Raw genomic sequence first — 27,774 nt, forward strand, 5'->3', positions numbered from 1 at the left:
AGGTGCCATGAATCCCTAGATCTCAACTATTTCTTTTCAAAATCATGCATTTGTGATACATTAAAAATTCAGATTACTAAGGTACCACTTTATTCCCTGCTTTCCTTTGTCCTAAGCCAGCTTCACCTATGGGTTTGATGGGCCTCCTTTACTATCCTGCCTGACAGGAAGTGGAAAATAAGTTCACTGGCACGTTCCACATCAGCAGTGTGAATTACAATCTGCGCAGAGCAATAAGACATTCCCACAGATTTAAATCTTCTATTAATTAAACAGTTACATATTTTCCCATGCTATCCTGTTTATTTATGAAGATGATATTGATCTCTTTCTGCTCAAGGAATGGGAAAAAGACCTTCGACTGAGTTTGTGTCTGTCAGAATCAGTATCTCTCTACTCACCTTAAATTCTTTTTCAATGTTGGCAAGTACAGCCAGCTCATTGCTGAGCTCTAAGGCAGTCATTACAGGGTCTTCACTGGACAAAGATAGATAAGCAGGACTGGCCAGACCTTTGTAGGCATTGATTCTGGATCTAGAATGGCTGAAAGAGTCATGCTTTTGTTTCTGATTGCATTCACTGCACTTGCAGAAATAGTCATGTGGCCTATCAATCCGAGCTCCTTTTCTCAGGAGGGTGTGGACAATCTCATACTCATGGCAATGAGCAGCCAGAATGATGGGTGTAACATCATGGGAAAATCGTGTGCCATCTTCATCGTATGCATAGAAGTCATCGTGCTGGAGCTCTGACTGGCTGGGACTCAATGCAAGCCTCTTGCCTTCGGCAAACGCTGGATGGTTCAGGATGGCTTCCACTATCCGAACGTAACCTTTGCTAATAGCCAAAAGCAAGGCATCCCCAACCCGAGAGAGGTTCTCCTTCTTCAGCAGAAGTTCTGTGATCTCCAGGTGCTCGTTGGCAACTGCCAGCTGCAAGGCGTTCTGCCCCATATAGTCCACACAGTTGACATTGAGCGAGGGACATTCTTCCAGCATTTTGCGAATCACTGGAATGTTTCCGTACTCTGCTGCATCCAGAAAGCGCTCCTCCTCGAGAGAAAGGCTCGTTGAGTGGTCATTAAACATATAGGCTGGCCCCCGACTGGCCTGCCTCCTCCCCTTCTCCCGGAGGATGGTCTGGCGTCGTAGCGCTAGTCTGTTCTCGTTGCCTCGGCTGTGGGGAGATAGAGATTAACTTATTAGTTCTGGTTTATGTAAGGACATATTCATTTTAAAGAATAATTAATACAACTATGTTTATCACTTTTATGCTGTATGTTTTGAATGTAGCATGTACACCACAAACCCTGACTTTGACACACCTTGTGTACCACTGTCACTACAGAACCCTGGAATCAGGTTGGTTTTTCCCCTCTCTTGTTCACTGTTTTGTCCTCCACAGCTGTTGTGTAGGTCTTAGTAAAGCTGGACTGTGCTTCATGTTCCATAGATAGGGGTTGGAAGGGACCTCTGGAGATCATTTAGCCCAACCCCCCTGCTAAGGCATGTACACCTAGATCAGGTTACACAGGAATGCATCCAGGCAGGTTCTGAAAGTGTCCAGAGAAAGAGACACTACAACCTCTCCACAGCCTGTTGCAGTGCTCCATTGTCCTCAACATAAAGAAGTTTCTCTTTAACTTCAAGTGAACCATCTTCTGCTCTAGTTTTTATCTTGTCCTATCACTGGCCATCACTAAAAAGAGCCCAGCCTCATCACCTCCACCCTTTAGATATTTACATTTATTGATAAATTTCCCTCCAAGTAATTTCTCTAGGCTTAAGAATCTCAGGTCTCTAAGCTTCTCATCATAAAAGAGGTGTTCCAGTCCCCTCATCATCCCTGTGGCCTTCCTCTGCACTCTCCAGTAGTTTCCTATCTCTGTTCAGGGGAGTCCTGAACTAGACACAATACTTCAGGAGCAGCCCCATCAGGGCAGAACAGAGGGGGAGGAGAACCTCCCTTGACCTGATAGCCACACTTTGCTTAATGCAACCCATAATACTGTTGGCCTTCTTGGCCACAAAGGCTGATTGCTGCCTCATGGTGAACTTGTTGTCCACCATCACTCCCAGATCCTTCTCCACAGAGCTGCTTTCCAGCAAGTTAACCCCTAACCTGTGCCAGTGCACGGGATTATTCCTCCTCAGGTGCAGGACTTAACATTTGCACTTGTTGAACTTTCTGAAGATGGGAGTGACATTGACTTTCCTCCAATCCTCACGCACCCCCTCTGTTCTCCATGGCCTTTCAAAAATGATAGAAAGTGGCTTAGTAATACCCTTAGCCAGCTACTTCAGCACTCATGAGTGCTGTCAAGGTTCTTTCTCAGGTTTACACGGAAAGCACTCTGTTTTCCTAGCACTCTTCTACCCAAACTTATCATCATTTGGTATCCCATACATCCCTAAGGTACAGCCACTTAATTAAAAAGTGCTAGAAAGGAAGAAAGCATTGTAACATTTTCACATGCTAAGATTTCACTTTCTGGTTACAAGGATATTTCCAGTAGAAAAAAAAAAAAATAAGCTCAGTTTGAGAATTGCTGCAAGACTGAAACTGTATTTTCTTCAAACGAACATTCTACTTTCTGACACTTTTGTTAGATCTAGTATATAGTTTGAAGAATTTCACTGAAACAGCAAAGTATGAAAACAAACAAACCAAACCAACCAAACAAAAAATCCCACCAACAAAACCAAACCAACCAAACAAGCAAAAAAATCAGATCTCAAGTTCCTGGTTTAAATATGTATTTTAAATACAAAGATGACCTGGAGAATAGTGATTACATGCAACGACTGCCTCAGTCCAGATACAGCCAGTATCAACAGCACAAGGCAGCAAGATTAGCCCACATCTGCTCATCTGGTAGGAGAAGCCCACATTAGCCTACGTGACCTCAAGATGCAATTCACCCAAAGTTCTTTATTTGATCTACATGGGTGCTAAATCACAGCTCAGAGTGAAGAGGAGTCATGGTGTGACAGGACTCAGCAGTCATGGGAAGCAGGTTGAAGGACTGCACAGGACAGCAGGGCACACAAATACAGAAATTCTCTTCTGCCTCAGAAAAGCAGGCAGGCTGACTTCACTTGCTCTTACTACTCCTACTCTCATCACTGCTTCATCAGCTATTTAGCTTACATTCTCCTCTTTGCCCTGCTAATGTTTTTCTGACAGTTATAATGGAATGCTCAGTCATAAATGGAATCTGTACAGATAAAAGCCTATCGAACACATTGTGTGACATCTGTTACTCTCCATCTCCACCATCCTTTTCATTAAGAAAGTTCATAACTTTGATATCCTATTTATTCCTCTACTCAGTGGCTTGCCACCAAATTCTTCCAATCCTTGCTGATGATAGCTCTGAAATATTGTCCATTCTTCTACTCTACTGAAACCCTCAGACATTTCTCAGATCTTGTATTAATTAGTTAATTATTATTTCATTATTAAAATATAAAGTGAACCATACCAAAGCTAAGTTTACTGAGGAATGCCACAAAACAAGAAGAAAATCTAATTCATGACTCTTATTCCAGTCAGCTAAGATCCCAATTGCAAATCATTTCCTCTCCAAGAATACTCTGCTAAACTACATAATATTCATGTGACTTCATCTTGTTTTTTCTTTTTGAATGGTAGCCTAATGATTCTTTACATTCATATGCTCAAATACACCACTATTTTCAGTATTTCCCACAAAATAGTAACCATGAGTAATATTCTGTTGATTAAATACTTACTAATGAATATGAATTTAAATATCTAAATTACAAAAAAGAAGAAAAAATCAGTAATTTTTCACTCAAAATATCTTCACAAAAAGTAACATTACAAGATATTATTTCTTCTACATTGTTTATATTTAACTTCAAGTATGAATTTCTTTGTTGCCTCTTGCCTTTTCTGTTCCAGAGATATAGTCTTCTGCAGTGCTGGAAATGCCTCAAATTGTCAAAGTTAGAAGTAGTAAAGAATATGAAGACCAGCAAAAAAACATCTTCTGAAAGTACAGTAGAAGCAAAAAGAAGGAAATTCATGGGGTCTCACTGTAATACAGAGTGGTGGACTCTGTGACCAAGGATTCAAGTGAGACTGAGGTACTCAATGCTTTCTTTGCCTCAGTTTTCACCAGCTTTATTTACATTTAAGGAAGACTGACCTGGGCCAACCGAATACACAGTCCTGAAACAAGGCTACACCAAGGCTAGAAAGAGCTGGTAGATGTCACTTTTTAAAGTGCATAGTGACTGGGGGGATTTTTACTTATAGGAAACAGATTTTCCAACTTTTGCAGCTCCCCATTGCCTTCTCAATTTTGAATAACCTAATCATCGAATTGCACAGCACAATAACCTGAAATGCAGAAACCATCCTACTGAGCAGCATGATGGTAAACTCTCCTTCTTGAGCTCCTCTTCCTTCATGATCTGTGAAGCAATCATTTACTAGTAAACATCATTCTAATAATTTGTACTGAAATTATTTGAATAGAAAATAAATTCAGCCCACAAATCATATTTTAACTCCTTCAAAAAAAAAAAAAAGATGCATTCATTCTAGATTCAGATCTTATTTAAACAAAGTGACAGTAATGATATCATTGATTTTAAATAAAAATATCTTTATGTGCCCTGCTAAACAATTCCAGTATAAAAGAATTTTCCTAGGATTTGATCTTTATACAGGGAAACAAACCTTTTACAGTTATTATTTAGCCAACTACCAGCCAAAAACTGCAGTTCATTAAAGAATTTTCTTTTTCATTTATCAAATAATAGAAACTGATTATATTCCTATTCCAGCAACACATCCAGCACAATTTATCCACACAAAGAGTAATCATTGCTAGTGAAGAAGAATTAGAACTAGCTTGTTTGGCCAGTAGTATTTCCTCTGTCCTGGCCTGTATTTAGAAGAAAAACATTGCTTAAACGGGAGACTAAGGGCATACGTTCGCTAGACAGTAGCTCATCTTCTGGAGTAGAACTTATTACAGAATGAAATTGAAGATTTTTCCAGTGCTTGCTGGACAGTAGCACATTTCTGATGCAGAGCTGTAGAATCTGTGTAATCCATTTTCCATACATCAATATATTTTACGTGTATGGGAAAAAAAAAATCCAATTTTGCCCATTTGCAATTAAAGTTAACTAACACTAAGGATTTGTAATTAAAATTGGGTGTTGCAGCACAAGACTAAAACATATTTAATTGTAACAATGAAAACAAATTATTCTGCTTTATTATTTCTGCTTAATTAGGTACACACAATAAATATTAATTCAGGATTTTGTTTAAAAGAGTGTATTTCATTATCTCCAAGAGCAGGGAAAGAAATTTGATCATCCAGAAGAGTATGTTCAGTCCAGTTATGTTCTGATGCTCCTACATGTTTTTTATCATTACTAAGGTGTTTTCAGTCCAGTTTTTACCAAAAAGATTCTCATATTAACATCCATTGTGACGGATTCTGGACAGGTAATTCTTAAAGCCATTTGAAAACTTAACCTTCCCAGACTATTGAATAACTATTGGTTGCAAGAGACTATTAATGCACTTTGGAGGAAATGCAGTCTAAATGACCACACTACTACTAAATAGGCAGCATGGCCAAGCCTGTAATACCATCATCATTCTGGAAATCATATTATAGGGAGCAGTTCTATAAAATAATAAATTAAATGCAAGAGAGGAGCAAGGGTCACACAGTCTCTATTTTCTACTTATTATAATAAAGTTGATTTTGTGAATTATATAAGGTGGTTGGTGTTCAGCTTGTCTCACTTCTACCTTAGGAACATTAGGATTCTTGTGTATTTTTATCTACTCTGTAGATAAAGGAGAAACAATTCTCCTGTCTACCTTTGATATTTATTTTAAGATATGTGGAGCACTTAAATTTTTCTATTTTTAAAAAACAATCCTATCTGACTAAGGCCTCCTTTAATTTACATAATTTGGTAGGAAAACAGACAGAAGGATGATGGAGTTAAGTCCCTTACAACTTCAGATACCATCTCAAACAATTTCCATTAAAATATCAGACTCTATTTTAAAGGAAATTGCTGTCTTGCTGGAATTCTATTTTCTCTTGTTAATCCCACTGAAAGCCTAATCCAGAATTTGATTGTTCTTGCAGTCAGAAACATTAATAAAATTTTCAGCCTAAATTTAATAAAGGCCAATTTATATCTATTTGATTTTGTTTGGGAACCAAAACTGTATTTCAAATTAAGTAAACTTTCCCCTAACAATGGTCACCTGCAACACACGAACACAAAGCAAGCATATCCCCTCTCTACCTTCATTTTGCTGAGCTAAATCAAGGTCATCTCATCTCCTGCTATGTCCATGCCATTAAAAATCCACTCAAATACACCTTCTGAAACTAACCAGTAATCCCATGTGTCAGTGTTTGCAGTAAAGTGATTAGTAACCATTCTGTGTTAAAATGTACATCCCTGGCTATCTCTCTGGTGCATTTACATCAAAAATATCATTCAGGCATTATGGATTCCTTGGTCAGCCAGAGATAAGTCTTCTTTCTTCCACCTTTGCTGACTTTCCTTAATAAGGTGTCTGACAGTGAACCCCCGATTTGCGAAATGAAAGAACTTTGCTGAAAGATTCAATTTCAACCCTCAGCTACCTTTGAGGACATGTTAAGAAGAGTTCTGAGAAAGTTTGGGCATGGGATACTATTGTGAGTATCCAAAGCATTATCATCTAAAGTAATAAGCTTTGCAATAGCTGCTAGATCTGGCACAGTAGCTTCTCTTTTCCTTTTATTCAGGTGAAAGGGTGTATTATACTCCAAAGTTGCTGTGTAAGAGTACTCTGTTAACTGATTAAAACTTGAGGTTTGGCTAACCTTTAAAAACGTATTACCACTGAAAGAAGACTACACAACTTCTCAGGAAATTGGAGCATATAAACTCACAAAATCTAATTATGCTCTGCCTTCACAACCATGCTTTAGTTAGAGACACCACACTGAAGATTCTTACTTGTGCATAAAATGCAAACCCAGATGTAATGCCTGTATCTCATGAAAAGAAAATATATGTATACTGACAGCAAATCTACAGGCTGGAAGCACAGAGAAGAAAAAAAAAAAAAGGGAGCTGAAAAAAGGGAGCTGAGACTGCTGCTAATATCCAAAGGGAAAATACTCAAGTCACAGAGATAAATAATCTCAAAGCAAAGTAAATGAAGAAAATAGAATTGCATCACCACACTGGCTTAATCTCAAGCTCCTCAATCTCTTGCAATTCAAGAATTTTGAAAACTGGCCAATTAGTGAACATGACAATACTATCCACTATTGTTGAAACTCATGTAACTAGCTAAAACCACATTGAAACCATTAAGTGATCACCTCTGAATCTCTCTGCAGGTGAGCTCCCAGAAAACTCAAAAGGCCACAGATTTTTTATAAATAGAATTTTTTTTTTTAAATAATGCAAACCAAATCAATGATTTTAAAATTTCATTTTCATATGCCATTGGTAAACAGTCAATTAGCAATTAACTACAAGATCCAGGAAGAGAACTAAAGAAAGAGGCTGAAAGAAGTTATGAAGAGAAAGCACACATGGTTGGAAAACTGTGGTTATCAGTCCAAGTGTGTAAAGTCAAATGCCCACAAAATTGGACTTAGATCCAATGCTAATTAACATATTCATTACATGTGGTGGATGACAGAACACAAACTCTGTTTTTTGCATGGGAATTGAAAAGAGGAGGAAAGCAAGACTAGGGTTTTAATGGGGCCTGACAAAAAGTGGTCTGAAGTCACAGAATCACAGAATGTTAGGGGTTGGAAGGGACATTGAAAGACCATCTAGTCCAACCCCCCTGCCAGAGGAGGATTACCTATACCAGATCACACAAGAATGCATCCAGGAGGGTTTTGAATATCTCCAGAGAAGGAGACTCCACAACCCCCTTGGGCAGCCCCTGCCATCACCCTCACAGGTGAAAAATTTTTCCTCCTGTTTCCACGGAACTTCCTATGCCTCAACTTCCACCCATTGCCCCTTGTCCTTTCATTGGGCATTACTGAGAAGAGCCTGGCTCCATTCTCTTGGCACTCACCCTTTACATATTTATAAAAGTCTCCTCTTCTCCAAGCTAAAGAGACACAGCTCCCTCAGTCTCTCCTCGTAAGGAAGATGTTCCACTCATTTAATGATTTTGTAGCTTTGCACTTGGGCTCTTTCAAGCACTTTCTTGTCCTTCTTGAACTGAGGGGCCCAAAATTGGACACAATATTCCAGATGTGGCCTCACCAGGGCAGAGTAGAGGGGGAGAAGAAGCTCAATGGACCTGCTAACCACAGCCCTTCTAATATACCCCAGAATGGCACTGGCCGCCTTGGACACGAGCACATTGCTAGTTCATGGTCAATCTTCCATCCACCAGGACCCCCAGACCCTTTTCCCCTTCAGGGGACTCTCCAACAGGTCAGTCCCCAACCTATACTGGTCCGTGGGGTCGTTCTTTCCCAGGTGCAAGACTCTACACTTGCCCTTGCTGATTTCCATTAAATCTCTCCCTGTCAAACTCTCCAGTCTGTCTAAGTCTTGCTGAATGGCAGCACAACCCTCTGGTGTGTCAGCCACTCCACCCAGCTTGGTGTCATCAGCAAGCTTATTGACAGTGCTCTCTGTGCCCTCATCCAGGTCACTGATGAATATATTGAATAGTACTGGTCCCAGTACTGACCCCTGAGGGACCCCACTAGATGCTATGCAATTTGAAAACAAGAAGGAAAAGGTTTTGTACCTAAGTAAGGATAAGTACATAGTAAATGATGGGAATAGCCTAGGTTAGTTTGGAATGGGAAGGTATCAAATAATATTGGTGTTACACAGACTTATGGTGCACTTCAAGAACAATACAGAACAAATACAGTTAGTGTAGAGAATGCCTATAGAGCTGATCAGCCATCTGGGAGACATAAAATAAAGTACAAGTAGTTTTTGTTTAATATAGAAAAGATACAAGGAAAATAGAGAGTTCAAAGCAAGGAAGAGTACAATTTGTCTCTATTCAGGTCTGTGATGGGTTGGCAACCACTGAAGTTCCTGAAACATGACAGTGAAAAAATATTTCACAGGGAAGAGGGTTACTTGGTTGTTCTATTCTTCTACTCTTATCATATACTTGCAGTGCAAATATAACAATACATGTAGTATATGATATAATAATGAGTTGCGATATGTATGTTAGAATGTATGTATATTGATAAATATAAAATATATAGTAACATATGTAAAACTAAATACTATATACTTAGTCCAATCAGAGATAGGATGAGAGTTTAGAGAGACCCATGGTTTGAATCTCTCTGCAGTACTGTGCTACAGCACTGAACATGGTAAGACTGCAGAAAGGAAGAATCTCTAAATGTGGAGAGAGTGAACATTTAGAACAAGTCTCTGAAAAAAAAAAAAAACCCTTAGGTTTTCCAGAGATCTTAAAAAACAGCTGAGGTAAATAAGTGGTAGGATTAGCTAGGGGACAGCTGACTTAACTTGGTTGAGAGAAATTGGCTAAGTTGTCCATGTCTCTCTTAGCCCTATTATTGTCTACAATTTGGTGCTGCAAATTATTAACAGTGACAGTACCATCCACTTTGATGTAAGGATGGGTTCCTCCATAACCCTCAGACGCTGGTATTAAATTATAAGCAGGCTAGTGCTGAAGTGCTCTGTAAATAAGAAGCCAAAACCAGCTGTTAACATTTACAACAAAATTTCCAAATAATCAATGACTGAGAAAAGCCCATAATTAACATCCCTTAAGTATTTCATTTTGAAGCACTTGGAAGGTATAAATATGAGTATTTATACTCCTGGGCTTTTTTTAATCAGAGAATGCACATCTAACTCCGAGTATGAAATATGTCATCTTAAAACTGTTAATTGAAATTATAGTTGAAATTGATGTGTCTTCTGGGACTGCCCTGGATGCAGTTCTAAGAGTTAGATTGCCATAGTTTTTTGTTTACATATTGCTGACAAGTGTCTTCTCCAAGTTGATTGATTTTTTTGTGCAAACACTTTTGTACAGTACCTAAATTATTTTGGGGGATTATTTCCTCACCCACAGCTTGGTGAGAAGTTCACATCTGTTGATGTGAACCTGGAAGAATAGTTGTCTGACAAACATTTTCTTCAGGAAACATCAAAAAATTTTTCTCTCTCTTCCCCAGGAAAGTATCTTAGTGGCTATTTAATGGTTGATGGAGAAAAAGCACACAACATAGGGTAAACAACCATTTCCCAGGCTCCTCATTTAATTTGTCATCCCCCCTGATTTTTACCCTGATCTTTTACTCTGGCAATAAAAACAGTGGCTTATTACTGACAGAAGAAGCTATCCACCACTGAAATGAGAATGACAAGCAAATGGAAGAGTTTAGGGAAAAGGATTATGAAAATTAGAGAAAAATGGTCCAAGGTGGAAAGTCAACAAAACCGTAACTGCATCTGCTTAAAGGAGATTCATCAGAAACAACAAATTAAAGGTTAAAGCATTCTGATTCCTCAACGCTTTTGAATAGAGAAATGGTATTTATTTTTTGTTTCTTAAGGAAAAGGAAAGAGTGCACTTTACCAGACCAGAATCTTTATACACCATACTTTGCAAGGCAAAGAAAATATTAGCATAGGATGGTAAGGCAGGATAGATGAAACTAAGAAATTGGTTGAGACTGTTTAGTATGACTTGTAGGTCTGAAGATCTTCTTGTACCTGAGCACATGTGTAATTTCATGCCAGATGCTGAAAACTTCTGTCAATAAGCTTTAAATAAAAGCCTAATTTTAGGGCCATTAATAAAACAATGAATTGCTATTTTCCACTACCTGATCTTGGTTAGAATGGTGCCTAGCTACATCACAAAACTTTATATTTAATTTCCTTGAAATTTAAATACATAACTGCTCAAACATTTTTCCTCAACCATACAAAATGCTGAATGCATTCACCCTTTAAACCACACTTTAAGTGTAATTGTCTTCTTTCACAGATTCTTTGATTAATGTACTTACTACTCTGAGATTGTTCAAAGCCAGGACTGGGTTTTTTCCAGAGACTTTCTTGCACCATGTGGCAAAGAATACCAGTGTGTGCCCACCAGAGGGAACTCCTTACCAGGCTTGGCCCTCGACAACACCAGTATTCCCTATACTGGTATTTTTGTTTTGTTAAATACTCTACCCCTCTGGAAATAGACCATCCAAAGTTTACTGGTTTCAGCAACAGTAAAACAAAGACCAGAAAGTCTTAATAATTCAAACTGAAGCTAGTGTTTTTCCTACACTACTGGGGAGAAAAAAAGAAAAGTTAGAAGGAAACAAAACACAAAGTATGATTTTAGCTTAAATTTAAAATATGGCCACTTTGCTAATTTGTGCTTTTTATATGGAATACATAAAGTATCTCACAGCCTTCATTGCCATAGACATACCCCACTTCCAACATATTCCAAGGAATATATTAAATTCCTAGAGTCTATTCCTAGAGTCTTATGTGTAGCCATTTTGAGATGAAGTAAATCATTCTGCAGTACCAGAGGTATCTATATGTCTTTGGAATTGGGCTTGCATGTTCTGGAATGTTTGGTGCCTTGTTTGCTGCCCAGTTACCAGGCAGTGTCTAACTTTGTCACTGCAGCTGATGGTTCATTTTGAGGTTCCTTCTGTTAGTTTCCCTTCTGGAAATTCAGACTGGTCAAGTGCCTGCTATCCAGTTCAAACCACATCTTTTACAGAACTATTAATACTGTACAGTATATGTACTATGCAAACAGTCTGCTGTGGTCACTATCTTTGGTGACTTACCAGCTTTCATTACTCATTTGATTATAAAGATGACTATTGGTAGCTTCTTCTATCACAATGCCTATTGTAGATAACAATTGCTAGGTGGCTTGCTGACTTAAGCAAGCTTTTCCTTTCCATTAATTATCACTAAGGATTCTGTGTTAATAAGCTCAGCAGTTAGCAATCTAAAAAGTCTAGGTCTGACTTTATCTGAGATAACAATTTAGAATCTATGTGTTTACCTAGGTACGAGCGCACTGAAAAGGTCTATCTAGCTCATATTAGATCCACCACTGAAATATCCATAACTCTCCTTCTTTTTTAAAATGAAGCTAGTGCTATGTCCAGTTAGAACAATCACAATCAACAAAACAGCTGTAACACAAACACAGCTGGATGTCTCGGACAAACATGCTTCTATAAACAGAAGATTATTACATTAGTCATGAAGATGGCCCTTGTTATTTTCTCAGAGTTCCTTAGGCACAAAGTGATAAGAAGTTAAAATAAAGCAAAATCCACTTCTCATATAGATCTCTGGAATGTTATGCTACCGTGTAGTATGTGCTTTAGTGCTGCATCCCACTGGTTACAAACAAAAGCACTTGAAATAGAGCATGGATACTTGTACTGATGCTAAAACCGGATACAAACAAAGTAAACTTCTACTACACACAAGCAGCTTGGTCTTGGTACTCTCCTGTTGGAAACTCTAAGATTCTTAAAGAGAAAATATGTTTCGATGTATCAATTGCAAACAAGTTTGTGTTTCATCTCTCCAAATCAAATCAGGCGACACAAAATGTTGGTCTCATAGAGATGGAGGCACAAATATCTTTTTCTTTTAGCTTCAAAGGGATTAAGATTAGTTTCTATTCAAATAAACATCTTAATTCCTATATCATCTTCATTTATAGGGTGCAGCAGTTTTGCTAATTGCTTAGTAAATTAGGTCATGATGCTTTCATGTGCATTCTTCCAGAAACACTTCCATGCTCTGCTCTGCTTTGGCTGCTCATTCCTACTCTCACATAAGTACTGGGCAATCTACAGGTTGACCCCAATCAAGAAATTTATCTAAATGAAAATTAATATTTGTGGGGAAAAAAATAATAAAAAAAGTTACTCTAAACCAAACCATACAACCCCATTTATCATAACAAATACAAATATTTGTGCAGGCTCATCGTAGGAGGCAATGTGAGGACAGAAATCAGGGGGAGGGTCCATAAAGAGAGGTTAATGATTCTTGTGGTGAGAGTGGCTATTAAAATCACCTCAAAGCATACAGAAATCTATAGGCTAGTGCAACTTAACAAACATCTACAGTAATACCGGTATGTGCCATAAAGACTGTCTACCAAGTTCCTTAGTATGGTTTCATTTTTAACTTTGGCTTTTCCTCTGTCCATTGTACTACCCTGTTTTGCTTCATATTATATTATGAGCTTTATTAGTCAGAAAAATAGGCCACAATGCAAAAAAACCTGTTTTTTTTCAATCAACATTTTGTATTCACTCATCAGTGAATAGACGATCTAAAAGACAGAAGAAAAGCAGAACGAACAACGTGGATTTTCTGTATCAAGCTCTGTGTCGTGGTTGGCCCTGTCACAACCACATAAACAGAACCTGGACATATTATACATATTTAAATCAGTAACAATGGTCCTTCAGCTGATCTGCATCAAATCCTAAAAGCAACTACACCTCTAATTTTACTGAATACTAAGCAGAAAACAGTTTGGAACCTATGGGTCCAGAAGGACCAGGGTATTTTGTAAGCATTTAATGCTTTACTTTCTGTTTACTGCCTACAGTTCACAAATGAGACGCTTGCAGTCAGGTGTTTTATCTGATTACCTGCCCCCAGGACTCTCTTGCTCAAATCTCTAAGTCATCATAAGGCAACTACTGAACTTCTGCTACTGAGAATGTACAGAGAATGGTCAGGAGCCTAAAAAGAGCAGGGCCCCAGTTACACACACACACACACGCACCCCCCTCTCGGAAGCAGAGAATCATAGCATCATAGAATGGTCTGGGTTGGAAGGGACCTCCAAAGGTCATCTGGTCCAATGCCCTCTGTGGTAAGCAGGGGCATCCTCAACTAGATCAGGTTGTCCAGAGCTCTGTCCAGCCTCACCTTGGATACCTTCAGTGATGGGACCCCAACCACCCCCCTGGGCAACCTGTTCCAGTGTTCCACTAGAGTAAAGAACCTGTTCCTAACATCCAATCTAAACCTACTTTTCTCTAGTTTGAAGCCATTGACCCTCATCCTATCACTACAAGCCTTGTAAATAGTCTCTTTCCATCCTTCTTGTAGGCCCCCTTCAGGTACTGGAAGGTCCCCCCAGCGCTCCCAAAATATAGAGTACTAGCTATACTTCTCATGCTTTCCTGAAATATAGAGTACTAACTATACTTCTCATGGGCTACATACCCCTTAGGACAGTGAACTGCACTAGTGCATGATTGCTGCAGGCCAGGCTGCCTTCAACTTTGACATGCCTGATGACTTCACTTGACTTTGTGACCAACAGGTCCAACAATGCATGTCCTCGGGTAGGGCTGTTAATTTCTTCTCTTAAGATGCTGTCATCTAGGCAATCCAGGAGATACCTGGATACAGCTAGCTGTGCTACTTTTCCAACGGATATTGGGGTGGTTAAAATCCCCCCAGAAGGATGACAGCCTGTGATCACAATGTCTCCTCGAGCTGGAGTAAGAAGGCTTCATCAATAGGCACCACTTAGTCAAGCAGTCTGTAGTAGACCCCTTTCACAAGGTTCTCTTTGTTGTCCCAATCCCTAATACCTACCCATAAGCTTTCGACCTGCTCATGGCTATTCTTTAGTGACAACTCTTCTCATTCTATCCAATTCTTCACATAGAGGGCAACACCTCCACCCCTTCCTTTCTTTCCTGTCTCTTTTGAACAGCTTGTAGCCACTGAAAGCCACATCCTGCTCATAGGATTCATCCCACCAAGTTTCCATAATTGCCGCTATGTGGTAGCTTGCCTGTAGCAGGGTAGCTTCCAACTCCTCCTGTTTGTTGCCCGTGCCAATGAACTGACAGAATAACACATTTAAAACTATCTGGCAACACAACACTGCACGTCTATAGTGTGCATTTTCCTTCTGACATGTCTTCTTTGATTTTGACCACACATAGGCATGTTTTTAAATAGAACTTGGAGGGAGAGCTGATGACTTCTACTGCCTGTTCTCTTTTTTTTTTTTTTTCCCCCAAGAACAAGCACAAGCAGAGCCTGTAACTCTTCTCTACAAAGGGTTTTGAATAAAAGAGAGCTGCAAGTAAATTAGCAGAGAACTGCTCCAAAGCAAGTAAAAGGAGACCCTTTATTCTGTGCAGTTTGTATGTGGAACCTATCACACAATGATAGGGATGCTGAAAGTTAACAATAACTTCAAGACTCACCTAAATAAATTCAGCAAGCAGAAATCCACTGCTGGTATCAAATACCAAGTTTCTGAAGTTTCTGAGCAGTAAACCACAGGAAGGTAGGAAATTATAACTTCTTCACTAGTCTCATATTCTCTTTTAAAAGTTGCTTTTGGTCCCTGCTGGAGACAGGATACTGTGAGGTCTGTAGTTTACCCCTCCTACATATATTTTTGTATATAAAATCATCTACATACCTAACCATGTATATAATTTGCACAACTCATGAGGTTTTCTTGAACAGCAGATAGAACTGAGGAGAAGTACTAGTTATTTCTTTGAGCCTTTTACACTGGGCAGAAGAATTCAGTAAATGTACTCTCACATCTGTAGCTCTTTGCAAGGCCCATTGCAAAAATCCAACAGCTTCTCTTATAATCTGTTCTGGTCCCTATGGCAGTACAGAGCCCTGTACTGGGTTTGTGTGGCAAAGTTTTGGTGGTGATGGTGTTACATGGGTGGTTTCTGTGAAAAGCTGCCAGAAGTTTCCCGTGTGTCCAAAAGAGCCACTGGCAGGTGGCTTCAAGATAAGCCTCTTGCTGGCCAAGGTCAAGCCCATCATTGATGCTGGTAGCATCTCTGTGGTAACTCAGTGATTCCCCTTCTTAAGAAAGGGAAAAAAAAATTCTACTCAGCAGCTGCTGAAAGAGACAAGTGAGAACTTGTGAGAAAAATATCTGTGAGACACCAAGGTGAATGAAAAAGGCAGGGGAGGAGGTGGTCCAGGCCCTGGAGCAGCGATTCCCCTGCAGCCCATGGTGAAGGCCATGGCAAGGCAAGTTGTCCACCTGCAGCCTATGACAGACCCAGTGGTGGATGCTCAAAGGAGGCTGTGATCCCTTGGGAAATCTGTGCTGAAGCAGGCTCCTGGCAGGACCTGTGACCCCAGGGAAAGAGGAGCCCCCACTGCAGCATGTTTGCTGGCAGGACCTATGGATCCCTGAGGGACCTATACTGGCACAATCTGTTCCTGAACAACTGTATCCCATTGCATGGATCCCTTACTGGGACGGTTTGTGAAGAGCTGCACCCTGTGAGAAGGACTATCATTGGAGAAATTTGTGGAGGACTGTCTCCTGTGGGAGGAACCCCACTGTGGAGCAGGTGAAGACAGTGAGGGTTCCTTTCCTTAAGGAAGAAGGAGTGGCAGAGACAACATGTGATGAACTGACTTCAACCCCCATTTCCCATCTCTCTGTGCAGCCCATGGGGAGGAGGTTGAGAAAATCATTAGTAAAGTTGAGCCCAGGATGAAGGTGGGCAGGGATGGGAGAGGATGAGGTGGGGTAGGAGGTCATGGGGGTGGATGACAGGTGAGGGGGGGAAGGTGTTTTAAGATACAGCTTTCTGTTTCTCATTCCCATACCATCATGTTTTGATAGGCAATAATTTTTTTCGAGCCCATTTTGGCATGATCTCCCTGAATTTATTTCCACCTATGAGCCTTTCGTTTTATTTTCTCTCCACTGTTCAGCTGAGAAGGTAGTGATAGAGTAACACCTGATGGGCACCTGACATTCAGCTGGGGTCAACCCACCACAAGAAAATTCCTGCATTATGTTTTCCAGGGTTTTGAGGCTGTCCAACTTACCCTGAGAGATGAACAGGTTTCCCCTGGGTGCCTCATAACTAAGAAAAGCACAGGAATCTCTTCTAAGGAGGGTTTCTTTTTTTCATTCTCTGACCAGGACTTAGAATCACTTTGGATTTAGGAGAACACATAGATATGTGCATGCTGTAACAAGGCATCTTCATAAAAAATAATTTCTGTATGTGCATTTTGTTACATAAACTTGAATATGGGTAAATATTATTAAATTAGGCAACAGGAAAGTGTATTTATATACTAGAGACGAAATTATAATTCCATTGCACCTCTGAATAAAGCCACAATCTATCATAGAGACATGGACTATGATTTAGGATAGTGTAACTTACAATTAATGGATTCTTGTTTATAAAGTCACTTCACACCTTAGAGAAAAATACACTAAAGAGATTAGTGCAAATGAAAGTAAGGATTAGAAAGTGGCCCAAATTACACTTTTTCTTCAGAATTTTAAGAACTCAGATGTTCAGACAGCTAATCTTGATTTAGGTTCCTTTCTAATAGCCTGATACTGAACAAGAGCTTTAAAAGACAGCAAAATCTGAGTACATTGTATCAGAAAGCCAGGAAGATGGGCCAATAGTTGATTAACTCTTTTAACAGTCCATTCTTTATCAGCAAATTACAGAATTGAGACGTCAAAATTCAATGGCATGAGCTCTTGATGTTGCAGCAACAGCCTATAAAATCCACAGGAACACTGACTTATCACCATTTATCATCCTCTACAGCCAACTCTTCTTGCATTTACAAACCTTACACAGCTATGGCTCACAGCTAAACAACACTGATGTATGCCTCATGATTCTGATTATGAGCTTCTACCTACAAAAGTAATTAACTGCAAAAAATACAGCTAAAGAAAATTCTCCCCTGTGTTCTCCAACACCAGGCAGAAATTCAAGTCCTTTAAAGTATTTGACAGCACAGTTCAGACTTTAAAGCTATTTGCCCTCTTCTGGATAGTATACATGATAATGTATCACTCATACTTTGCATAGCATATCTTGACTTTTAAAGAAAATAAACACAAGATGCACCTACCTGGGGTTTCAGTGAGGTACAGTTAATCTCATTTAATAGTGGACAGTTATAACTGCAGCTTCAGTCTATCTGTGGTAATGGAAGTGACAAGACCAGTAGTCACTAGCTCATATCACCAAATCAGAGGTAGGACTCACAAGTACACTTATGCATCTATGAGCTCCAGCAAAATCCTAGCTGTGGGACCAAAGGTGTCATGACCCCAGATGACCATAGCTGAACACTGTAGGTACACGCAGCATATAAATATGCCTAAATCTGTGAAATTAGGAGTAAATCTAACTTCATAGTCATCAGTAATAGCATCTGAAGGTGACAGGAAGACATAAAAGCAGATGAACTTCTCACTCTTGTTGGTACTTCTTCACTTCACTTTGATTGTTCCTTTATACCTTTGTGTCGGTGTGAGCTGAAATTCCGCCCCCCCCGACAATAACCAGGCTAACCCAGTCTGGAAGCAAATGAAGGCTGTATTTACAAGCAGAGTCTAAAATCTACAATGAAATGCAATGAATATGTACAAATATACAAAATTCACAACATTTACAAATATATATACAATCAACAGAAAAGCACAACCGACCTCCCTTTGCTTCCCCCGCAAGGGGACCCTCCCAAAGGGGCCTCTCTCTCTCCCAGGAGCTTCCCCCCAGATCCCCCTGGACAGAGAAGCAGAGTTTGTTAAGCAGAAAGTTGTTAACTTAGCTGCCAAGGTCAGTGTGTTATCTTCAGCCAGAAGAGAAGAAGAAACAGCAGCCAGACAGCCCAGCAACTGCCCCCACTGCCGAACGCAGAATGTGCCGAATGCCTACTTTGTTTTGGGTAATAGTTCTTAAACATTTCTATCTATCCAATGGAAGTGTTTAGAACAATCGTTATTTTGCTTTCTTACACCCAATAGTGACTTATTTACATTCTTTCACTTTCTCTGTTCTGAATTTTGCAAGGAAAAATTAAAAAGACAGTTTCAAACCATCACAACCTTCTACCACAGTTCTGGTTCATTCTGCTGGTTGTTGGTCTTGTTTTTTTCTTAAACTGAACTCTGCTTGTTGACATACGTGATAATTAGCTTCATGAAATGCTTCTCCCCAAGCTCAACTTCTTAATTTAATTTTAAATCTACTCATCCACATTCAGAATCTGCCAACAGATTATTAAATTGGCTGGAAACAATAATACACAATAAAATAATGTACCATTCTTCCCATTTCTTTGGCTTCTCTGGTTTTATGTGCAAAACAAAAGCTACTTAGGGCACTGATGGGCTGCACTTTACCTGGTTTGAGTCTAGAAGACAGATGTTAATCAACTAAACCAGAACACAGGGAAAAGACACACTGTATGGAGCTACAAGGATAATTGCAGGACTTGAACATCTCTCCTATGAAGAAAGGCTGAGAGAACTGGGGCTGTTTAGTCTTGAGAAGAGAAAGCTGAGAGGGGATCTTATCAGTGTCTATAAATATCTGAGGGGTGGGTGTCAAGATGAAGGTGCCAGTCTTTTTTCAGTGATGCCGAGTGGCAGGACAAGGAAAACCAGGTGTAATCTAGAACACAGGAGGTTCCATCTCAACACGAGGAGACACTTCTTTACAGCGAGGGTGAGGGAGCACTGGAACAGGCTGTCCAGAGAGGCTGTGGAATCTCCTCTGGAGACTTTCAAAACCCACCTGGATGTGTCCCCCTGCAGCATGCCATAGGTGATCCTGCTTTGGCAGGGCAGTTACGCTTGATAATCTCTGGAGGTCCCTTTCAGCTACTTACATTCTGTGATTCTATATTGAAATTCCTCAGGGAATACATATCAGGGAAAAGTTGCACAAAGTCTGCATGGAAGTACAGAGACAGATAACTACTCAGGTAATCAGGGCTCAAAATCTCTTGCCTTTTAGTTTTAAGAAATAACTATAGAGGTTTTAACCCTAAAATAAAAAAAAAATCACAACCACATTACATTTTCACCAAAGAAGTCCATTGCTGATTCTTTGAAATATGGAGAGTATGCTGACCTTCAGAGAGCACATAGTATGATTCATTCAAGATGTAGGACAGGGTTTTCTCTCCTCTGCTGTTAACAAGAGCATGTAGCAATAGGACAATGGGCAATGGCTTTAAACTAGAGCATATATTGGTATATTGGACATTTACTATGAGGGTGGTGGTCCACTGGAACAGGTTGCCAGAAAGGTGGTAGATGCCCCATACTCAGACACACTCAAGGTCAGATTGGACAGGGAGACTCTGAGCAACCTGATCTAAGTGGTGGTGTCCCTCCTTATTGCAGGGGGTTGGATGGGATGATATTCAAGGGTCCCTTACAACCCAATGGATTCTATCATTCTGTTACCAGTGTTCAGTTGTTCTTTATCTCTGAGACAGAGAGAAGTTCAGCAGTGTAATAAAGTCCCTCTTCTGACAGGAATGGGCTGCTGGATTACACCATTCTTAGCTCCTTTCTATTATGAAAAGATCCATCTATGGCTATTCCTTGGTTCCTGGGAATTGGCCAATATTTCATCTTTCACTCAACACCATTTTACCACAGCTCATAACCTCCAGCAAGGAATCTTGTCAAGTGATTTTAGAAAACATAAATATATTGTGTCCAGGGAATATCAACATTTTTACAGTACTTAAAAAGGACTTCACAAAATTAACAAGACATTATCTCCCATTTTCAAATTTTCCAGGTATTGATAGATAAATCATCTGTTTGCAGGGATTTCCTGATTTCTCAAACCACAGAAACTTCAGAGTGTTCACGTAACAAAAATTTATCAAATGTAACTATTGTAGTCATATATAGCGAATACAGTTGCTTTTCCACAAACTATTCTTTCCCATTCTGTTGCTGGGACAGAATAATAGATAGCCATTGAAGTACAAGAACTGGAAATAACACAGGAGGAATACAGTCAATAAGTCTAAATGGAGTTGCCATAGAGAACTTGGATTGACTTTCCATTTCCAAAAATGCCAAATTTCCATTCACACATTCATATATTTTATGGCAAGCAGTGATAAATTTGTACGAAGAGCAGGTCATCTTCTAGTGCTACTGACCATTTTGTAAATAATAACGGCAGTGGTATTATACTGAGCCCAGACAATCATTATTTTGTCTGCAGGGAACGACACCTTGGATCTCCAGAAACATACACATAGCAACAGAAAATGATCTCTACTCAGAAAATCAAGGCAAAAGCATTTCAGTATTTAATACTAATGGGAAATCTCTGTGGAAGCAGAAGTACGTAGAGCTTTGGTGAATTTTCCTTTAAGAAGGCTGAGAGAGGATCTTATCAATGTCTATAAATATCTGAGGGGTGAGTGTCAAGATGAAGGTGCCAGTTTCTTTTCTGCAGTGCCCAGTGACAGCACAAGGAAAAGCACGTACAAGTTAGAGCACAGGAGGTTCCACCTGAACATGAGAAGACACTTCATGGTGAGGGTGATGGAGCTCTGGAACAGGCTGCCCAGAGAGGTTGTGGAGACTTTCAAAACCCACCTGGGCGTGTCCCTGTGCAGCATGCCAGAGGTGATCCTGCTTTGGCAGGGAGATTGGACTTGATGATCTCTGGAAGTCCCTTCCAACCCCTAACATTTTGTGATTTTTGGTGTAACTGTTTCCCTCTCTTTAACTTGCTACGTATCTCATTGTATCTTGAATCTAGAGTGGTATCTTTGGAAACACAGCCAGAACTAAATTTCCTTATCCACATTTCATTCATATTGTATAAAATGCCCTCTTCTTTCTTTTTATGTCACCTAGAAGGGCAACAAAGCTGGTGAGGGGCCTGGAACACAAATCTTATGAGGAGAGGCTGAGGGAGCTGGGGTTGTTTAGCCTGATGAAGAGGAGGCTCAGTGGTGACCCCATTGCTGCCTACAACTACCTGAGGGGAGGTTGTAGCCAGGAGGGGGTTGGTCTCTTCTCCCAGGCAACCAGCACCAGAACAAGAGGACACAGTCTCAAGTTGTGCCAGGGGAGGTATAGGCTGGATAGTAGGAGGAAGTTCTTCACAGAGAGAGTGATTGCCCATTGGAATGGGCTGCCCAGGGAGGTGGTGGAGTCACCATCACTGGAGACGTTCAAGAGAAGACTGGATGAGGCTCTTAGTGCCATGGTCTAGTTGATTGCTTAGGCCTGGGTGATCGGTTGGATTGGATGATCTTGGAGGTCTCTTCCAACCTGGTTGATTCTATGATTCTACATAAAGAACTCTTGTAAGTAAAAGATTAGCCTTTTTTCCCCCCCCCCTAAAAATACCTTACATTTCACTTATAAATAAGTAATAATGAAGCATTTGGGCCAAGTTCATTGTACAAAATCTAGTTAAGCTATCCAAAATAGTGAATAGATTCATCTAATACTACATTTAGTTTCAGAACAAATTAATTCCTTACTGAAGCACCTATTGTATCCCCTTAAAGCTGTTCAACACCTGAGACTAACAGAAGTTAAAAATAAGATGGATGAATTCAGCTCTTTCTTTTTGAGATCTGAATACTTTTGGGTATTGTGTTTTCTATTTATCAGAATGTAAGACAATAATGGAAAAGACTAGTAGGGGAAAAGGACAGGCATTTTGAGAAAGTCTGAGAAGAATCATGAAGAAGGGAACAGACTTTGATTCCCCATAATGGATAAAATTTACACAAACAGTTAAAGAATTAAGAACAATTAAAAATAACTTCAAGACTGAATAGAAGGAAAAGATAAAATAAATTAGAAACAGTGGAAATAACAGACAAAGAGAGGACTATTCAATGTTCGTTATAAAAATTCATTCAAGTCTACCTTTCTCCTGATTAATGTATTTTGTATGGAGAACAGCACAGTGCCCCAGAATGCAGAGACCCTGTTCTTAAGTCTTCATATACAAGTTTCTTCTTGTTCTCTCTGTACCTGTTTCTAGACCAGTCTCTAACACTGAGTCTTAAAAACCTTGTGAAAACCAGGGCAGAGATGTTAATTGAATTTGTTGTGTTTCTTTTTAGCTTGTTCCAGTCTTCAGACAGGTCAGTAACAGCAAAAGTATGCTTATATGATGTGTCACCCCATCTTTCCCAAGAAAAGCAATGTGTTTTCATTGCTATAGCAGGGAGAAAATAAGTTTAATACATTACATTCCCTTTGCATCATCAAACATAACAGTCTATATATCATCATCTAACCCTTCAGTGTTCCTCTGCATAACATTCCATGTATACTCTACCTCCATGGAAATGTCTGTTTACTGTAATTGCTAGAGCAATCATGACAGCTTTACAATAACAATAATGAACTTGTTGAAAGGATGCAAAACTTATTTCCTTTCACTTCTGCTGCCTCTGAGGCACAATTTTTCAAGTTTTGGACTCATTTCAGTCAAAAACATTAGATAAGCATTAAAACAAGGCAGAGAAGGGGGAAATATTTTTAAATGAGTTACAATTAGAAATATATAATCAAAATTAAAAATATGAAATATCAAACTATATTACTGAAACAACATCAACAGTATCTGTCTTTACTGGAGATTGTTTTCATAGAGGAAAAAACTTGAATGAACTCAGAGAGAGTCTTCTGAGTAGCACTTGCTGGACTGGCCCATAAAAAATGGGTTGAATGACCTAAAAGGGTTGTGTTATCATTCCATAGCTGTATCAGGAAGCACTGCTGACAAGAAGGAAAAAATCGTAAGAAATTTGACTCATAAACATACTTCTCATAATGGCACCTGGATTATTTGAGGCACTTAAAAAATGACATGATGGCAGTCAGTTGATCCAAAGAAGAAAAATGTTCTTTAAATAGGGGAGAGCATGAGAAAATTCAAGGAAAAGTTAACAACAAGGACCTCAGGTCAGGAAATTACTCAAGAGTATAAACTCAGTTTCCTGAAGCAGTATATGATCTTGGTTGTTTCTCTGGAAAACTAAAATCCATGGGCGTCAGAGATGGCCTGAATTTGGAACATGCACACTCTAGGTGAATGCACTGTCAGATCCTTTCTGGCGGCATGTCTCCTTCTCCTTTTGAACTATTAAATCAATAGTTTTCCACAAAGAAGCGGGGGGGGGGGAGGAGGGGGAAGTAGAAAGAAAAACATGCTGCTCTGCTCTGTTCAAATTCTATATTCCATGTTTTACTTGAAGAATTTTTGTGCCCTGCAAAATATTTGTATTTCAGTGCCAATGAAAGAACCCTGTCCAAACCTGAAATATCTGCTTATCCAGAAAGCAGGGAAACCTCACACTACACTACCAAACATTACAAAGATTAAAATGAAAATAAAATCATCTTTTGTACTCTCCATGCCTGGAAGTACGGAGACTAGTGAGGTGGTCTAAATGTGCTTCTCTGGAACAGTTAAAGATTTACAGGTCTAGAACCACAGATCTTTAAAATGCAACTCCAAGAGCCATGCTGTGCAAGGTTGTATGTAGGAATCCTTGGGCATAAATGGGCTTCAGGAAAAAGAATGAATATACAGTTCCTGGTACAACTTTCAGCTCCTCTCTAGCATAACAGGATTGCACCAATTCTACTCACAGCTGTTCTTAGATTGCCAAAATTCATATTATCTGGCACCCAGGAAAGGTTTCTTACACCTATTATCACTTGTACAAAAATACTGAAAACTTGCAAGCTAGATGCTACTACCCAGAACTTGGAACTGACTTGGGCATCCATAACTTTCATGGATTTATAACTGTTAGCTGATTTTGTTTCTTCCCAAAAGTAACAATTTAAGCTGCTTCTGCTTCCCTCACATCCAAATCCCATAGACAACAAAGGAAAAAAAAATCCCCTTGATATTAATGTATTTGGGATAGGATTAAAGGAGTTTAATGGATGAAGCATCTTATTTTCTAGGGGAACTTTTTTTGTTCTTAAATTTATTAGCGAGGAAATTAAAGGTTTCAGTGACTGCAGGCATGGAAGAAAACCTGAATACTAACTTAGGATCCTCTACAGGCCCATCTGTGCAAAGTTTTAAAAAGTCTTAAGTGCTTTGCCCAGTATCAAGAGAACACATTTTAATCTCAAACCTCAAGGTCACAAGCTAGTTGCCAGTTGCCATGTTTGTGCCTTCTTTTTCCTTCTAAGCTGTGTGTTACCATCTCATACTTGGTGTTAGCAGCTCTGAGATGCACCAATCAATTCCTGTCTGGTCTCACTTACTTGAAAAAACATCATTGTGCCACCAGATCCCTGAGGAACAGTATGTTTTTCTTTAGGCTTTGCAAAAGTAAAACTGTTAAAGAATGAATAATAAATATAAAATAAATCTGGAGTAATTTTTTTTTTAATTATTATTATTATTATAGAATCAGTCAGGGTTGGAAGGGACCACAAGGATCATCTAGTTCCAACCCCCCTGCCATGGGCAGGGACACCCCACACTAGATCAGGCTGGCCAGAGCCTCATCCAGCCAGGCCCTAAACACCAAATACAGTTGCTTGCATCTACGTGGCAGTAGGCATTGCTCTGTCTAGGGTGGGTATTTGCTGAACACTATCAGAAGCTAAATTATGTTCCCAACTGGCCTGCTTTGCCAGGATTAAAGATCTATGTCCTAAATGCTGTCTTGGTAAGAAACTAACGAACACCCTCTGCTTTGTGAAACATCACTTTTCATGTTCTATTTCCTGAGCTTCTGCAGTTGCTTTTGTGATAGGCAGACACAGCTCTTTGCATGATGTATCCACATCTGGTTGTGACTGTGTACACTAAAACCCCTTTTGACATCATGCCAAATTAAAAACTCACACCCATTTCATGTGCACTAAATTGAGTGATGTTACAGAAGTTATTTGAAAATAGTATGCATAACTAAACAAATTTCAATCATTTTATGAGAAATACTTTGCTCTTGTGATTCTTTACTGATGTCACACCTAAAGTCTCCATATCTTGCTTTGTTGGCTGCTCCACAGACATCCCACGAAGCCTCAGAAGAACTTAGAAGAATCTTGATCTATAGCTTTATGAGCACCATCTGTCACAACAACATTTTTTCAAAGATGACAAACTGGTAATCAAAACCAGTCATCAACTAGCACAGCTGTCACTGGGTTCTCATGATAATGTTTTACTGTCACAATTTCTCACGTAAGCAGCTCATTTTGTGACTCAGCTCATAAAGGGATGAAATTCAAACTGCTCACCATACTCATGACTGCTCCTGGTGGTACAGATTCCTTGCTGAGACCTCCTCCAATGGCCACTGGGAAAAAACACTGTAATTGTTCCCAAAGCTGAAGTACAGACAATGGGCAATAACTTAGGAGAAATATCTAAATATGTCAAATTCAAGTCACAGATTTAGCAGAGCTTGATTAAGTCTATAACTTTGTACATATTAATTCTAAATAAATGCTTTATTTTTAAATTACATCTCAATGAACAACAAGTTCCTTACTATGTCTTCTTTCAATTTTAATTGTTAAGCGTTCTTAATAGAATTTACCAAATGAATCTTTAATTGTGTTCCTTCGAATGGCTGCAACATTTTTGAAGGACTGTTTGGATGCCAGCAACTTTGCCTAGAAGGACCTAATTAGCCTTTGGTCCTCATACTGCTACACAGGAGATTTGAACATACCTGAGCAGAATGTCTCAGGCATTTTCAACACTTCCTGAAAGGACTTGGAATGGATTCATTCACATTCTAGTACTAATGAGATCTGGAAGGAGCTCCTTCATTAAGCATGCTCTCTCCTGTTGTGCACAGACTATGTTACCACAATAGATCTTTCTGACTTAAGCTGCACAAGAATTTCACTAATAAGCAGCATACTGTACGTCAGTATGGTGTAGTTTTCTTTTAAAAAACGTAAACATTAGTCATTTCAGCAGGGTAGAAAATAAATCGGGTGGCTTTTAATGGAGTATACTCATGTTGACACTAGAAATGACTTGGAAAATGAGATAATGTCTAATCATGTCCATTATGTGTGACACAATCAGATACAATTGATTTGACTAAATATAGATGTACACAATGCAGACATCTGCAACTGCGTTAGGCACCCCAAACCTCCAACACTGTTGACAGACAGAAATAAGCCTTTCCACAGCAGGATTCATCATCCCAAGTAAACCTATGAATTGAATTGCATAGTAGCAGAGCAGTGTTATCTTCATTTTAAGGAGCAAGGCAGATGCTCTTCACCCCTTCCCAAAGGAGTAAAGAAAATGCTCCACACCAGATAGGAAAGAATTAGAAGTTTAAATGGAAGTACTATTCATCACTACATACCACAGTACAAAAGCATACAAAATACATAAAGCTTCCTAGGCCACCTTGGCCACAGTTCTCCAAAAAAACTTCCTTAGGCCAAAGCTTCAGAGTCTACCTCCCTCCAAACCTGGAGTCATCCTGGAAGACTTCTCTATGGTCCTTAAAGGCATCCAGGCTCAATTCATAACAAGTGCCTATTTATCTCCACTGATTATACAATTAGCTAAGCACGTCTAGCTGAGGTGTAGATATCTACAAATACTTCACTAAAGTGATCTGAGACTTTTTCTTGTTCTGACTCAGGTCTGCATTAATTAGTCCAAAAAGGTATTATCTCTGTCTGCAAACACTATCTTGCCAACATCCTTAAATCCCAGTATCACAGTATATCAGAGGTTGGAAGGGACCTCAAGAGATCATCAGGTCCAACCTCCCCTGCCAGAGCAGGATCACTTAGGGTAATCAGCACAGGAACGCATCCAGGTGGGTTTTGAAAGCCTCCAGAGAAGGAGACTCCACAACATCCCTGGGCAGCCTGTTCCAGTGCTCTGTCACCCTCACTGTA

At 39.5% G+C, this 27,774-nt stretch overlaps 1 protein-coding gene across 1 annotated transcript in view; it reads right to left on the reverse strand.

Moving 5' to 3' along the window:
- The window catches only part of TRPC6 (transient receptor potential cation channel subfamily C member 6), a 97,996-nt gene that overhangs the window by 34,763 nt on the left and 35,459 nt on the right, over window positions 1-27,774 (reverse strand). Inside the window, exon 2 of the mRNA XM_054381205.1 lies at window positions 402-1,176. Within this exon, the coding sequence (XP_054237180.1) occupies window positions 402-1,176 (775 nt within the window). The remainder of the gene's footprint in view (window positions 1-401; window positions 1,177-27,774) is intronic.

Source organism: Indicator indicator, chromosome 1 (assembly GCF_027791375.1).
Source record: "Indicator indicator isolate 239-I01 chromosome 1, UM_Iind_1.1, whole genome shotgun sequence".
Taxonomy (NCBI): domain Eukaryota; kingdom Metazoa; phylum Chordata; class Aves; order Piciformes; family Indicatoridae; genus Indicator; species Indicator indicator.